Source organism: Plasmodium cynomolgi, chromosome 10, assembly GCF_000321355.1.
Source record: "Plasmodium cynomolgi strain B DNA, chromosome 10, whole genome shotgun sequence".
NCBI lineage: Eukaryota > Apicomplexa > Aconoidasida > Haemosporida > Plasmodiidae > Plasmodium > Plasmodium cynomolgi.
Window position 1 is genome coordinate 513941 of NC_020403.1, and position 15229 is coordinate 529169.

The 15229-nt window shown below is 44.0% G+C and overlaps 6 protein-coding genes across 6 annotated transcripts; 4 read left to right on the forward strand and 2 right to left on the reverse strand.

Annotated features, from left to right (window-relative positions):
• Positions 1-586: 586 nt before the first annotated feature.
• On the forward strand, positions 587-1461 carry PCYB_102120 (BIS(5'-nucleosyl)-tetraphosphatase; the record flags this gene model as incomplete). The annotated part of the gene is made up of 4 exons (XM_004222761.1): positions 587-591; positions 850-992; positions 1147-1250; positions 1348-1461. The coding sequence occupies 4 exons, from the start codon at positions 587-589 to the stop codon at positions 1459-1461; spliced, it is 366 nt and encodes a 121-aa protein (XP_004222809.1).
• Positions 1462-2978: 1517 nt separating this feature from the next.
• On the forward strand, positions 2979-3959 carry PCYB_102130 (phosphomethylpyrimidine kinase; the record flags this gene model as incomplete). Its single annotated transcript, XM_004222762.1, has 1 exon — positions 2979-3959. A coding segment is annotated over exon 1 (927 nt), but the record flags the coding sequence as incomplete, so codon positions are not given.
• A 1158-nt stretch (positions 3960-5117) lies between these two features.
• PCYB_102140 (hypothetical protein) lies at positions 5118-5984 on the forward strand (the record flags this gene model as incomplete). The annotated part of the gene is made up of 1 exon (XM_004222763.1): positions 5118-5984. A coding segment is annotated over one exon (867 nt), but the record flags the coding sequence as incomplete, so codon positions are not given.
• Positions 5985-6843: 859 nt separating this feature from the next.
• PCYB_102150 (U6 snRNA-associated Sm-like protein LSm4) lies at positions 6844-7406 on the reverse strand (the record flags this gene model as incomplete). Its single annotated transcript, XM_004222764.1, has 3 exons — positions 6844-6987; positions 7166-7299; positions 7397-7406. 3 exons carry the CDS (start codon positions 7404-7406, stop codon positions 6844-6846), a joined length of 288 nt encoding a protein of 95 aa, XP_004222812.1.
• A 1702-nt stretch (positions 7407-9108) lies between these two features.
• Positions 9109-11226, forward strand: PCYB_102160 (hypothetical protein; the record flags this gene model as incomplete). Its single annotated transcript, XM_004222765.1, has 2 exons — positions 9109-9795; positions 9898-11226. The coding sequence occupies 2 exons, from the start codon at positions 9109-9111 to the stop codon at positions 11224-11226; spliced, it is 2016 nt and encodes a 671-aa protein (XP_004222813.1).
• A 1548-nt stretch (positions 11227-12774) lies between these two features.
• On the reverse strand, positions 12775-15205 carry PCYB_102170 (protein phosphatase 2c; the record flags this gene model as incomplete). The annotated part of the gene is made up of 6 exons (XM_004222766.1): positions 12775-12810; positions 12942-13031; positions 13180-13448; positions 13667-13730; positions 13898-14023; positions 14228-15205. The coding sequence occupies 6 exons, from the start codon at positions 15203-15205 to the stop codon at positions 12775-12777; spliced, it is 1563 nt and encodes a 520-aa protein (XP_004222814.1).
• Between the last annotated feature and the right edge of the window lie 24 nt (positions 15206-15229).

Consider the following 15229-nt stretch of genomic DNA (forward strand, 5'->3'; position numbering starts at 1 on the left):
TTTTTTTTTTTTTTTGTTCATATTTCTCTCCCCAAATGAATGCACAGATGTTTACATCTCAAAAGGGATAATCCGAACCATGACATGCAAATAATTAACATTAACCTCAAATTAATTCCACCTTTATATTGTCGTTTTTATGTGATAACTGACTGCACGCTTTCTTTCTAGCCCACGAGTGCTTACGTGCGAACATGCGCAACGCTGCATGTGTAATCAAGCTAACATCCCTATTTTGCCGCATCCCATTTTGATACCGTTTTCTCTGCCCAAATGTGAGCGGAAGGGGCATATTTCCGAAGGTAATTTTTTTCCTCAGAGCTGACCGTGCGCAATTCTTAGCAGCCAAATGCAAAAGTATGCTTGTACTTCTAATACATGTATGTATAAACTCGCGACACGAGATTGTAGATGCGAGTGCTACATGGAGAGATAAATGAAAGTCGTCCCACATGTTCGCATCATATAAATGTAGTACGTACTTTTCAATTTGATATCAACGCCAAGCCTACTTTTGCAGAGATTGTACATCCGCACGTTGCGTCGTTCGAAGCTACCTTCTTTACAAAGCTACAAATATAGCAAAATGAGGTAATGAGAAAAAGGATAGAAGCGCGCTCATAATTTTTGCAAAAATCCATATGCAGTATTTCCCTCCTTTGATGAAAGGGTCTTCTACTACTGTTGATGTAGAATGTTGGCAAAAGAACCCAACAAAAGGGGGAAAACGGATAAAGCACCTTATAGCGCGCAAATTAATTGTAAAGCTTCGAAATGAAAGAGTTAATTTTTTTTTTTTCTTCTTCTTCTTCTTCATCTTCTTCCTAATGCCACCACACACACACACAGGAACAGTATTATAAAAGCCTACGGCATTCTGCTATGTAGAGTCCTGTATAGTGGCACAAGAAACCTTTTAGGTGATAATTCAAGAATTGAGTTTTTATTTTTAAAGGCATCGTACGGGAATAAACATTGGAGTCCTCCAAAAGGTACCCTGCGCATGGGGGTTCTCGACACAGTGGAGGGTCTCTCGCCTTTACATCTTTGGGACCCCTGCCGCCGCACTTTCGGGACGTACTTATAATCTACATGGCCTGCTCAGTGACCTTCCTTCATCGCAAATTTCTCCTTCCCAATACGCAGGTCTGCACGAAAATAACGAAGATGGGTTAGACACTGCCCTGAGAGAAACGCTGGAGGAAACAGGACTCGATAGGGACAAGTACAAGTTACTAAATTATCAAAAGGTGTGTTTACATACGTAGGTTAGGGAACGATATGACCACGTTGTCACACGCATGATGAACTTTTCCCACTTGGTCCATTTTTGCTTCCCCTTTTTAGACCCTAGAATATATGGTTAGTGATAGATTAAAGGAGACCACCTATTATTTGGCTCTTCTGCTGAACAACGAGGAACGCATCACTTTATCAGATGAACACACGGATTATAAGTAAGGCGCTTAGAAATCGAGGAGATGGTAGCGGGGGCAGGGCGTTTAATTGATTGGGCTGCCTAGCGCGTCGATTGGATCGCCATTCGATAGCGATGCTTTACGATTCTATTGCGATGCTTTATGATTCCATTGCTTTTTTTTTTTCCCCCTTTTCCGGCCAACAGGTGGATCCACAGCGACGAGTCGGTCACGTATTCCCTCCCCCCTTCTCTAACCGATTTGCTCACAAACGCGGAGGATTTTTTGAAAAGCAACGAAGGGATGATCATGTCGTCGTAATTTTGGAAGTCACCCCAATTGTGACTGCATATGTGTTGCATGCACGAGCTGGGTTCGACTTTTTATTGACACATGGATAACATTCAAAGGTGCCCATAACCCCGTGTGTGTTTAGTCAACTGAGCACAATTTGGAGATGACCTCGCCTGTGGACTGAAAATTTTGCGTGCACACATAGCAGTGCGATGCGCTCTTACGGATGATAAAAAAAGAAAAAAAAAAAGATATTATTTGCTAATAGGCAAAATAAATCCGCTTTAGTGGGCCACTCGCTAAATTGGCAGATTTTATTTGCGCACAATGTATCTAAGGTGCATGTGTCTGCCATTTTGACAACGAATCGGCTGTTTTAATTGTTCACACCTGTTTAAAGAATGGGAGAACTTGGGGAAGTGCGGGTTTACAATTTTTTTTTTTTTTTTTTCACGCTGCATGAAATTTCCACGGAGCGTTGAAATCTTTGCAGACGTGTTCGATGGATCTTTATCATTTGCCCGTCTCCATTTGTCAGCTCGTCATGTGTCACTTTGCCATTTGTCACTTGGTCGTTTGCCACATTGCCATTTGTCAACCCTCCATTTGGCACTTCGCTATTTATAGCCTCCCCGTTTGTCACCTCCCGTTTATCTCTGCCCCCTTCCCCCCATGCGTCCCAATTTCGTGAAAGAACAACCGAGCAAACATCTCGTAAAAACTGTCCTATAGTTTCTTTAAAAAGCGTAACTGTGCAATGCCGAATGGGATTCCAAAGAATGCCACGTCTTGGCGATCGACCAGGAATTAGCCACAACGAGTTGCACAAAAAGATAACGCTCCATGCGAATCACAAAGGAGTATTGTTCCATTTTGTAGAGGAATTTTTTTTTTTTTCCATCCTACAATCCGCTGTGCTTCACCACGTTCGATGGGGATGACGACCCTACTAGGAAATGTGTGCCTTCATCGCCACTGTGGAACCCCCACCTAGTGTGAAATTTTCTTCCCTTTAAAATAACTGCACTTTTGCAGGCACTACACTAATATATTGGCTTCACTTTGTGCAAATCTATCCACAGAAGAAGCAATTTTTTTTTTTTGTGGCTAGCTAGCTACAAAATTGTAAGCTCTGTTAGGCTAAAGCAGTTCATTACGAAGTAGCCATAAAGTTGTCTCTTTCGCTTTCGCTTTCCCTTTCTCTTTCTCTTTCGCTTTTTTTTTTTTTTTTTTTTATCCCAACATTTGGCTACCCTATCATGGAAGGCGTAAGCAACATATTAAGCATAGCGGGGAGTGACAGTTGTGGTGGAGCGGGCATGCAGGCAGATATAAAAACTGCGATGGGGTTAGGATGCCACTGTTGTACTGCGTTCGTCGTTTTAACAGCCCAGAACACTAAGGAAGTTAAAAGGATTGTAGAAATTGAGGAAAGATTCATCGTGGAGCAGTTGGATAGCATTTTTGCAGATGTGACCATCGACGTGGTGAAGCTGGGAGTTTTATATTCAAAGAAAATTATTTCATTGGTTCGTGAGTACATAGTAAATATGAACAAAAAGAGGGGGAAAAAACTGCTAGTAGTTTTCGACCCAGTGTTTGTATCAAGTTCTGGATGCCTCCTAGTGGAAAATCTGGAATACATAAAATTTGCTATTGATTTAATATGTCCGATAAGCTGTATAATTACTCCTAACTTTTACGAGTGTAAGGTTATTCTCGAGGCACTAGACTGTCAAATGGATTTATCCAAGACGAACATGATTGAGCTGTGCAAATTGGTGACAGACAAGCTGGACATAAATGCCTGTTTGTTTAAGAGCTGCAACGTACGGGGAAGTTCCGCGGAGGAGAATGAGGTGTACGCAGTCGACCATTTATGCATCAGGAGGGTTGGAAGTACACCTGGGGGGGAAGTAGTACAGAGGGATGCGGGCGAACTGGGACAATCCCCAGCAGGGGGAGTAACCTACCTATACGATGTGTACAAACTAAGGTCTAAGCGGAAGCTAGGGCTAGACATACACGGAACGGGCTGTACCCTATCCACAGCCATAGCGTGCTACTTGGCAAAGAAGCATAACATTTTGCAATCTTGCATAGAGTCGAAAAAGTACATTTACAACTGCATCAGATATGCCTACCCGTTTGGGGGTAAAAGTCAGGGGTTGAACCATTTGAAGGCATCTCAAGAGTTGCCAACTTTTACGGACCTCGACGTTATACCCATTGTTCAAGATTCCCCTTAGCGCGGTTGCGCTGGTGGAAGTCGGGGTTGAATTTTTTATGTGGCGTTTATTTTATACCTTTTTTTTTTTTTTTCTCAACATGGAGGGGTTTTCTATTTGGCTCACCATGCAAATGTGTATATATATATATGTGTGTACATATATCTGCACAAATATGTGCAGGTGTACCATTTGGCCTTTCTTTTTTTCTTCCCACTTTTCACGGTATAATTTCTCCCTGTGCGATGTTTTGTCCGCACTTTTGTAGTCCCCCTTACGGGCCTTTTTCCTTATTCTTTTTTCCGTTTTCCTTTTTTTTTTCCCTCCCCATTCGTGGCACAAAAATTGTATGCACGTAACCTTTGTGTAGGGTGAGCCGAACATTTGCCCCCCAAAATTAGAGGGGTGTTTCACTTCCCCTTAACGTTTCATCGTGGATACGCTGCTGCTTGGTGGGATATTATGTCAAGCAGAGTGGTGAGAGATCAGCTTAAGCAATTTGCACACCGTTCTGTTTGTTCCCCCCATGTGTGCATATAAATCCCACTTTGTCATGTCGCATCACGCCTACTCACTTTTGTTCTTATAAAAAAGGGCGGGACAAAACTGGCCAACGGATACTCTTAACCCCACCTATGCCGCTCTCCGCGGCGGGGAAAAAGCAGCCCCTTTTGAAAAAATACACATATGGGAAATGCAACCCGGCGAAGTCTTTCAAAATGGCAATTTTGCCCAACCAACATGTTTAGTCACTTCAATGTAAAAAAGTTTTAAGCGTGCAAAAGGGAAAAAAAAATTCCTAGCGCGATTTAGCTTTCCACCCGTTAGCTGAAATAAAACCCGACCAGTCGACGCAAACCAAACGCAGAAAAATAAAAGCGCAAAGGGGACGGCATTGAAAAGTTGGGAAATCGGCACGTTGCTAAAAGGAGGGATCATTTCTGAGTAGCCCCCCCCCAATTCCAATTTTGCAAATTCGTAAACACAGGTGAGAATTACCCTCGCGGGGGTTCTTGCCATTCGACCACGTTGGGAAGTTGCCCCCTGCGAGGTGTTGGCAGTTTGTGTAGTTATCCGCACAGTCCTCCGAGCATTCCTCCGCGCAGCTGCTTTGCCCAGTATAATTACCTACGCATAGCCACCCACACCCTGCCACTGCGTAGAGAAAGGATACACAATGCAGGGGAGTTACCTAAAGAAGCGACTGCGCGCCAATGTGCAGGCAAAGCTGTACAGCAGCATCACCCCTGGGCTTTTGAACAGAGGAAAAAGGGAAGTTCCATATCCCACACAGAGAGCCCATGTAAGCAGCACAGACTTGGCAAAACTGACTCAAAAGAGCACATACAATACATACAAAAGTAGGGTTTTCAATCCAAGGATGTACAATAATGTGCCCCCAAATTATATGAACATGCAAATGAACAGCCATGAAAATAACGCCAGTGGAACGCCAAACGGGATGAATTTTAATTACGAAAATCAGCCCAACAGTTATTACTCGATGAAGTACAACTATGGTGTAAATGCCGAAGGTGTGGACAACAACCCGGCAGCCGCTTCCGCTTCCGCTACCACCGCCAACACGACGTATCAATACTTTAGCATCTTTGGCAGCTCAGCCATGTGCCTAATAAAGCCAATATATCCGGATTACATCGTTAATAAAAATAAAGTGACCATCTATGGAAAGGGAGGGTTTCAATTTGTTTTCATGAAAAAACACAGCAACTCGAATAAGTACGACAAAAATAATAAAATGAGCATAATTCTCAAAATCAACAGTTTAGCCCCTTTGCTCTCTCTCAAGGACGCAGAGAAGATAAAGACGCCCATATGTGTCAAGGGAAGCAATAACAACTGCTTAATTATCGATAAGCACAAGGAGAAGAAGGACCACATAGTTATACGATACAAATATCAGCCGTCTGCCAATCCGGATGGTAACTTGGGAGAAATGAATAACCTCGACATGGAGGTTAACCAAAGTCCTCAGATAAACAATTTGAATGATGAGAAAAAAAGCAATTTTGAGGAACTTCATGTCAGCTCTCCTTTTTCTGAATTTCTGCTTTTTCAGAAGGCAGCAAATTTGTTGCTCCCGCAGTTGCTTGGCTGGGCCAGGCAGCACTGAGTGTGCGCGAATGTGTGTGTATGTATGTACGTATGTATGTATGTACGTATGTATGTATGTACCTATTTATGTAAGTACGTATGTACGTATGCATGCAAGTACGTATGTATCTCGGTGGGGGGCGGAGTAGCTTCGAAAGGGAAATCGGGCCCCCTCGGAACATATCACCATGAACAGCTCATTCTTACATATGGAACGCACACATTAACGAAATTGGTGCAGTGTTTCGGAAGACCATATTTTATGGAAGAGGAATATGATGACTGAAGCCACACTTTTTGCTCGCGTGCCGAAAGGTGAAATGGAAGGGGACCCTTTTTTTTCTTGCCTTTTAACTGTCCTTCATTTTTTGTGTTGCAAAGTTTGCACGAATGCACACGTATTTTTCATATGTTTGCATTTCTGTGGAAACATTTTACATGTGTAAGTTTACCTGTTTGTACTCTCCGTATTTCATAATGGAGGCCGACGTAAAAGGTTGCTTTTGTTAAACCAATTTAACATTGACGCTGTTTTTAAAAGTTATTGTAAAAAAAAAAAAAAATTGTGCAAAATGAAAGACAAAAAAAAAAAAAAAAGATATAGGAGGGGCCAAAGGAGGGCGTCCAAAACTGCTTTGCGCTCCTAAACATGATTGACCCCTTTTTTGCCACAAAAGTTTGGTCATCTCGTGCTTTGTGTTCCTTGTAGTCGTCATTTGGAGGAAGTGGGGGAGGAGCGACATCGCCTTTCGCGTATCTCCATGCGCATATCTACTTGCGTTGCCCCATCACTTTCTCTCCTTCTCCTTTTCCGAAGTCATTTTGGCTTCCTTCCTGCACATGTGGTGTAACTTCTCCACGTCGATTTCTTTGGACGGCAGGAAAACGTACCTCACGACAGAACCCCGCACGAAGCAGGACTTGATCGACAGCTACGCGAGGGGGGGGGAGCGGTGTGGCAATGGGGCGGTGAAATGGTCACGCGGTGAAATGGTCACGCGGTGAAGTGAGAACCCCCCCAAGGGCTGTGCGCCCCCGGGACACCCACTCGCTGCCCCATTTGGCCATTCCAGTAGGCAGACAAAGCGTCTCCCCAGGGTTACTACCCACCAAGTGAGGATACTTCTCCGGGTGGTTCACAGTTACATTGGTCAATTTGATATTCAGGTATTGGTCTACCGAGTGCAGCACCCCAGATATTTGCAAGTCATTTTTCAATTCGACCGTCACGTGGTGGTTTTTCTCTGCCAGTTGTTGAAAAAAGGTAAAAAAAAGCTGCGAATCAGGGGAGGGACAGGCGGAAATATCTACTCAAATATCTACAGGTATATGCAGTGCTACGTGGGCGCATGTGGTGTGTAACCCCCATTTGGTGCAGTCCCAAAGGTGGCTCATTTTCACAGTAGCGGGGGTGCACAGCATGCTGGTGTTTTCAAGGCATCGCGCAGTAATTTCTGCCGCTTTGTTTTCCAATTTGTTCACTTTACCATTTTTTACTTCCTTCACGAGTACGACAAAAACGGTCGAACGTACTTTGATTGACAACTGCGCAGGAGGGCAGCCAAATTACAGAGATAAATTAACCTAAAGGAGTAGAACTTAGTTGTGTTGATTTGTTACCTCCTCTCGGAGTGTATACCTCTCAAATGGTTGGCTAGCTCTTTTAAAATTTGTCGTTATCGCATGGGCGCTATCTTGGCATGGTTCCTCTGCATGACTGGTGAATGCTAAATGGAGGAGAAACAAAATAAATTTTAACTAAATCTGCAATTGTAAATTTTGTCGGAAGTTTTCATCGTAGCTGAAATTCAATTCACACTGTGCATATGAAACGTCCCTCCTTTAGCGATCCTTTTTAGGGGGGCTTGAAAAAAAAAAAATCAGCGTCACATTTCGCAGCCCCAAAATGAAACGCTGCCAGGTGATATGCTACACAAAGAAATGTTGCAAAGTGGAATGATGGAATGGCATATGCTTGGATGGAACGCGAAATAGAGAGTTTTAAAAAAACGTTTGCGTGCACGGATGCGTGAACCGCGTGAACAGAACGAAAGGGTGAGCAGGCGCGGTGGCAACGAATTGGCGGCCCACAAGCGCTGCCTACCAGCCGCTATCAACCAGCCGCTACCTACCAGCCGCTACCTACCAGCCGCTACCTACCAGCCGCCACCTACCAGCTGCTATCCCCATCATACACAGAGCTGCGAATGCAACACCCCAGTGGTGCTCCGCGAACTTGTTCCCACAGGTACGCCCAAATAGTTCATGCGATTATGCCTATGCATATGGAGCGGTGTATCACGCGAGCTGCGCCATCACGCATTTAATCAGTTCTTCCATTACTTTTTAAGTGGGCAATTCCTCCTCTGCAGAAATGTGCATATAAAAATGCGAAACGGTTGAAGAGGCGTGACAGAGACGTGGCAGGTTGTTCCCCATCCCGCATGTCTACGAACAACTTGCCCCATTTTGTTCCAGCCGTGTTAATTCCCCCCTCCTAAACAAACGGTGCGATTCCGCCATTCGTGTCACTACCCATATCGAAAAAAGTGCGTTTGGCTTGGCAGAGAAATAATTCTTGAAATGAGTACGCACGCACTGACGTACATGTATGCATAGGTGTATCTGTATATATGGGCACCCATTTCGAGCGAAGTGAGGGCATCACTTGCGCGGTTTCTAAGAGGGAGGTTGTTTATGCGCTCACACATACACACGCACCGTCTTGTAGGTACAACTGTGCACACCATGCTCTCTCGTTGCGCCTTGGGGCTTCCCGCGACAGCAAGCAGTTTGCCGCGTAGGAGGAACTCTCTCCTCGCGACTCCACCGTGGGGTTATTCCTATAAACGGACCAAGCGCGCAAAAATAATCCACTTTCGCGACGGTTGTCCCAGCACGTAGCGTAGTTCAATCTCCAATTGAGCCAGTAATCCAAGTTGAGAAAACACACACAAAAAAGGGGGAAACTAAAAGAGCACAAATGAGTTCAACATACCTGTAACGTCGAGACGAATCTATCGCTTCCGTTATTTCCACCTGAGGACTACAAAATGGAGGACGGTAGAGAAGTCGAGAAGGGGAATGAAAAGGGGAGTGAAAGGGAGAAGAAGAATGAAAAGCTCAGAGAAAAATTTAGCGACATCGATTTGAAGGTGGAAGCATATGCAGAGGGAGACTACAGACTGCTCAGATATCTACCGGATGGATCCTGCGTTTTTGAAGAAATACCAGATGAAGAAAATAAAAATATGAAAAACCTACAACAGTATGCACAGTTGTTCTGTTCTGCTATGGAAAAAACGATCCAAATAAAAAGTAATGACGAAAATTTGCGAAATGATAAAGAATGGACACAAGGAGAAGAGTACAGAGTAATGGTCGAGGATGATTTAAAAGAATTGATGGTTTTATTTGACCTAATGTTAGGTACACTAAATTACGATAAGGGCACAAAGTACTTAACCCTAAATAAGTGTAACTATGTGAGGGATATAAAAGCTAACAAACAGGATATATGCATCGCTGTTACGAGCAGGAAAGAACTCCTACAGAGTTTGCGAAAATTTTGTGAAGAAACAAGAAAGCAGATTAACTCCATAAATGGAATTGTTGCACAGAAATATTTTTTACATTTTATCAGCCAACTTATTCAATACTGGAAAGTATTAAATAAAAAATATTTTGAAATAGATTATTTACAACTTGATAATAATTTTCCCTACGTTACGGAGGTCTCTGTTGAGTATTTTTTTTTGCCTTCTTATTTTTGGAACTTTTCTTCCAACCCGATATTTCTGTCCTGGCCACCCTACCCCTCCTTCTCTCCCTTCAAATCACAGTATGCACATGTCACTTTTTCGTTGGGTGGGTTGGAAAAGGACATAAAGGAGGGAATACATAACCAGACTAGAGGTTGTACCATGGACGACTCTCTATTTAGGCATAAACCCACCAAAAGACAGGGTACCACACAAGAAATGGTTCCTCCTCTTAGTAAAGAATCCCAAATTAATGACCAAACAGAGGGTCTACAAAATAGAGACAGTAGTAGCTGCAAATCGAATGGAGGTATACTGAATGAAGATCACACACGCATTAACGATGAACATAAAACAACTGAACAGAGTTACACTTTTTACTACCCAAATGTGAAGGAAGAAGAAATAAAAATATTTAATATGCTAGACAGCATGAGCGTCATTTCCATCGAGTTCGAAGGAATAGCTGCGCACTTGATTGAAAATAATTACGCCATCCAGTTTGACTTATTTCCATTAAACGTACAGTTAAAGAATGAATTAAAAACGCACACAAAGAAAAATCCTTCATGGGGAGGAAACAATTTTCCAGAAAGAATAATTCCAGAAAATATATTTTTTGAGCAAGCCAAAAAGATGCACGCGAAATTGACAACTGCACAGTGGGTACTGATAGATAAATCGATTTTCTACATCCTAGCCGAACAAGCAAATAATTTGAAAGACAGAAATAATAACCTGGCACTGAACCTTCCCAGCTTGACAGGGGAGAGAAAGAAAATTAAAATTCACTGCACAGACATAAACCACAAGTGCCTGGAGTTCCTCATAAGCGACGTTCTGATTCCCACCATTGGGCAGAAATCCATTCCGGTGGATTTTTGCTTCGCCGTGATGTACGAGCCTACTGAGGGGGTTCACAGCAAGTTGGCGGAAAGAAGTGCCAACGGGGGTGTCAACGGGGGTGTCAACGGGGGTGTCAACGGGGGTGTCAACGGGGGTGTCAACGGGGGTGTCAACGGGGGTGTCAACGGGGGTGTCAACGGGGATGCCAACGGGGATGCCAACGGGGACACTGGTGACGACGCTGGTGACGACGCTCATGGGGATGATTTCCCTGGCCGCGCCCAAGTTAATGGTGGCGGACGGAACGGCGAAGTCGCGCTGGACTACGAACTCGTGCAGTTGTTACTCCACCTGGCTCTCGCGAAGGTAAGGGATCTGTTTATTTGCTCATGGAAATATTTCTCCTTCGAAATGCCCTACTATTCTGCAGACATTCATCCGCTCATTTACCAAAACGTTTTCCCCGACCCGCGCTCCGGTACCTTAATCACCAGCTTTTTTTCATGGTTCATTGCATCCATGGAGAAGTATTTGCGCGCGAGTGGGGGCACAGCGGTTGGATGAAGCAGTTATTTCGTTCGCGCCGGCTGTTTGGCGCAACTGTTACTTTTGTACCACTTTGTTGAAGTAGCTGTGATGTTCGCGCCTGCTGGTTGACGAAACTGTGGCTTTCACACCAACGTGCGTCATCCAAGTTTTCAAAATTACAAGCTTTTTTTTCAAACATGTTTTACTTTAATTAAAGCCACAATTCATTTTGTGCGTGTGCCATTTTGTTGCGAATGTACATGTGCATGCGCCGCAAAAACTTTTGTTTAAATTACGTATAAAAAAAGTACAACGGTAGGAATACAGACAGATATGTGCATGTAGGTGTGCAAGTGGGCCTACGCGCGGTGGCCTTTCAAAGGGGGGTACACAGACAGGCGCAGGTACAGACAGGCACAGACACAGGCACAGGCGCAGGCACATGCACAGACACAGACACGCAGCGGGTGGGAAAATTAATTTACAGGTGCTATAAGAAGGAAAAACAATTTTAAAACAAAAATTTTGGTGAAACGTTACCGGGGCGCGCGCAAATATGCGCAGCTGCATTTTACACATCATGTCTGTGTCCCCCAGGAGAGAAGGGGTAGAGCAAAAAACACAGGTGTGTGCATATTTATGCACACTTTCACCACGTTTAAAAAAAGGCAAAAATGGGGAGCGGGCAGGGGCTTAAAAATTTGAAGGTGTTCTCTTTTGCCATTTGGATCGGTCGTCTATTAACGTTTTTTTTTTCTTTTCTTTTTCTTTTTCTTTTTTCTTTTTTCTTTCTTTCTTTCTTTTTCTTCCATGTTTGTCACATTCGGGAGAACTCCAATAGGCTCATCAACAAACGTTCCTTTCGCAATTTGAGAAGCTTTACTGTTTTTAAGGCACTCCATCCACGAAGGGGGCTATCCGCGCTGTTCTCACAAAGAAAACAGGCAGTCACTTTTGTCCCTCCGCAAGGATTCTACCTTCCCTTCATTAGCGTGATGGTACCGTTTCGCTATCCGTTTGGAGGCTCCCCCGTGTTTTCCATCAATTAGTATTTCCTCCAACAGGGTAACTGGGGAAGGGGGTCCATTCCGGCGTAATAAAAATTGGGCTGTGCAAGGTGCACGGTACAAGCGGGGACCGCACAAATTGAAAAGGTGAAAAAATTCAAAAGGAAAACATAACTCTACAAATGCAAAGGGGAAAAAGGAGAACAGTGCCACCTAGACGTCTTGAAATAACTTCCCATCTGTTAGGTTCTCCTTTATATACTTTTCCAAACGCAAAAAAAAGGGACACCAAATCTCATTGTTCTACTCCGTACTTGGTTAATAAAAGGGGGTTGGCTATCCCCCATTACTTTATCCACGACTGTTTCTCCCCCTTCTGTTCCTTCTTGTAGTGTCCCAATATGTTCGCCCTCACTTCTGGTGCCCATTTTCCCCTTCGAAAAGGTAAAAGGGAAGTCCATCTCAGCTCCACATAGCATAGAACAGCGGTTCGTACAAAAATTTCGAAGCTAACTCAGTTCACCTCACAGGGTGGCCATTTCAACAAAAAGAAAAGTGCAGCACAGTTCTTCCCAACTCAGTAAAATTTTAACACAATAGCGGTTATGTTGTCCTGCGGGAAAGAGAAAAAGGGAAATGTACGCATTTCATCAACCTGGATGGTACATTAATTAAATAGATGAAATGCAAACGGTGGTAGGATTCACCCACTCGCAGTCTCAACTTTGGCATATTCAAAATTACCTGACTTCCGCAGGCAAATGCCGTTTTTATAATTTCGCTGCAGGCCTTATCCGGGTCGTGCTGGTAGGTTTGCAAAATCTGGGCCACATCCTACAACGGTACGAAGAAACAGAGCGGAGGACACATGTGCAGCGGTGTGTGTACTTATACGTCCATCTAGACAGAATGGGCCCCTTGATAAGACTTTATAAAAACGCATATGGGCTTAGTGGAGACTAGGGAATCCATTTAGACGTACCTTATTGGACAGGGTATCCCACACTCCATCACAAGCCAAAACAACAAAGAGGTAATTCATCTCATCCGCGGAAAAAAAAAATGGTTCACCCTCTTTGAAATAGTCTTCTTCCACTTTGACTCTTACCGTTGAGTCGGAATCTTCAACACTTTCCTTTTCCGATTCCTTGTCACCTTTATCTGCATCGCACAGCTCTCTACAGATGACATCGGGCATGGCTGACACCACGTTGTTTTCTTTGAAGTCTTTGTCTCCTATGGCTCTAGAAACTGCAGTTACGGAGCAGCGGGCAAGTGCAAGTATAGGGGGGCCGGGGCATGGTGAGCACGGGAAAAAAGGCATACATAAGTACATACATACGTACATACATACGTACACACATAGGTACACACATAGGTACACACATACGCACACACACATATGTTTAAACCCGACATGCACAACTTTGTGTGGCACACTTTTTCGGAGTTCATTTCATCCATAGTACCCGCAAGGTAAACTTCCTCCTTCATTGGCATGCGCTCCAGCAAATTGGAAGGGTCCAAATTGGTCTACACGAAGGTGTGCACGCGAATGTTCATTGTGTGGTACTCAAATAGGGAAGTAATTTGGAGGGGGGGGGAGAAGTACTTTCGCGCGTCCGGCTTTCTCGACATGCCTTTCCTATGCGCACATCACTACACAGACGAGGCTTATTCTGTTTCATCTTTGCGGTTACCTTCTTCGCGTTGGCCTTAACCCTGAACACGTTTTGCATGCAGATGACTTCGCCTCCCATTTTTTTTATCCGCTCCCTTTCCTTGGGCTCATTGGGCTTATGGTCCTTCGACAGCATTTCCGGTTTCTGCAAGGGGGGCGCGCGGCGGGGGGGAAAAAACGCAGGGCATGTGTAAGTGCAAATAAATACAAAAAAATATATACACACGTATTTGTAAAGATATCTGTACATGCGTACGGGAGCCTCGCGGTCATGCTGCCATTCTGCCATGCTGCCATGCCGCTCCGCCGCTCCACCGCTCCACCGCTCCACCGCTCCACCGGCACTTACCAAGGTGTCGTTCACGTTGACGATGCCTATCGCCCGGCAGTCCCCGAGGTTGGCAATAAACATTTTGTTCTTTATGATAATGAGGGAAACCACGGTGCAGCCATGATTCGGGAATTTGGAAATTTTAAGGAACTGTTCGTCTGTTCTTAAGAAGGCGAGTTTTATACAATTAATGATTTCTTCATCTGTGAGGTCCTCTAAAAATACAAGTTTTTTTTGTCCACTACTGCTGGTGTTGGCGCTTGTTTTTGCTCTATCCTCCGTTATGGAGGTACGGGTGCACTCGTCCTTTTCTTCCCCGGAGCTCCCATCAGAATCGGCGCTTACGTTTCCTCCTCTACGCTTCTTGTCGTCATCTTCACTTTCTCTCTGTGATGGATTTTCTTCACTCTCTGTAATATCGCTGCTGTCTATTTTTCTTTTCTTAGTTTTTGAAATTTGTTCCTTCATCATCACGCGTTTGTCCTTGCTTCTACCTTCCTCCTTTTCACTCTCTTGTGGGTTGCTCCTTGATGACGAATCTTTCTTTTCATCCCCTGTGGAAGAGTCCTGGCGAGAGAAGCTTGTGGAGCTGCTATCATCACGGCTTTTATTTTCACCCTTTTGGCTTCCTTCTTGGGTATGTCCTTTGACCGCCGTTCCTTGAACCTCCCTTTTATGCGTAGCACCTTTCTCTGCGCAACTTTGACCATCAGAAGGGTCCTGTTTATTATTCTTTGTGGCAGACGAGGAGCCGAGTTTAAATTCATCCTCTCTGACATTGTCTTGGTTATAAAAATAGTAAATAATATTCTTCACAATATGGGTCATACAATATTCGCACGCCTTTATACCTCGATGTCCATCAATAACAGAAAAGCAATAAAATGGATTTCTTTTGTAAAAAAATAAAGTTTTGTAATCATAAGCATCTATATACTTGGTCATGTCGTTAATGACTGTGTACCGATCTTCCTGTTTTTTTCTCCTTCCTTGCATGGTTTTTGTGTAACTACTTAATTT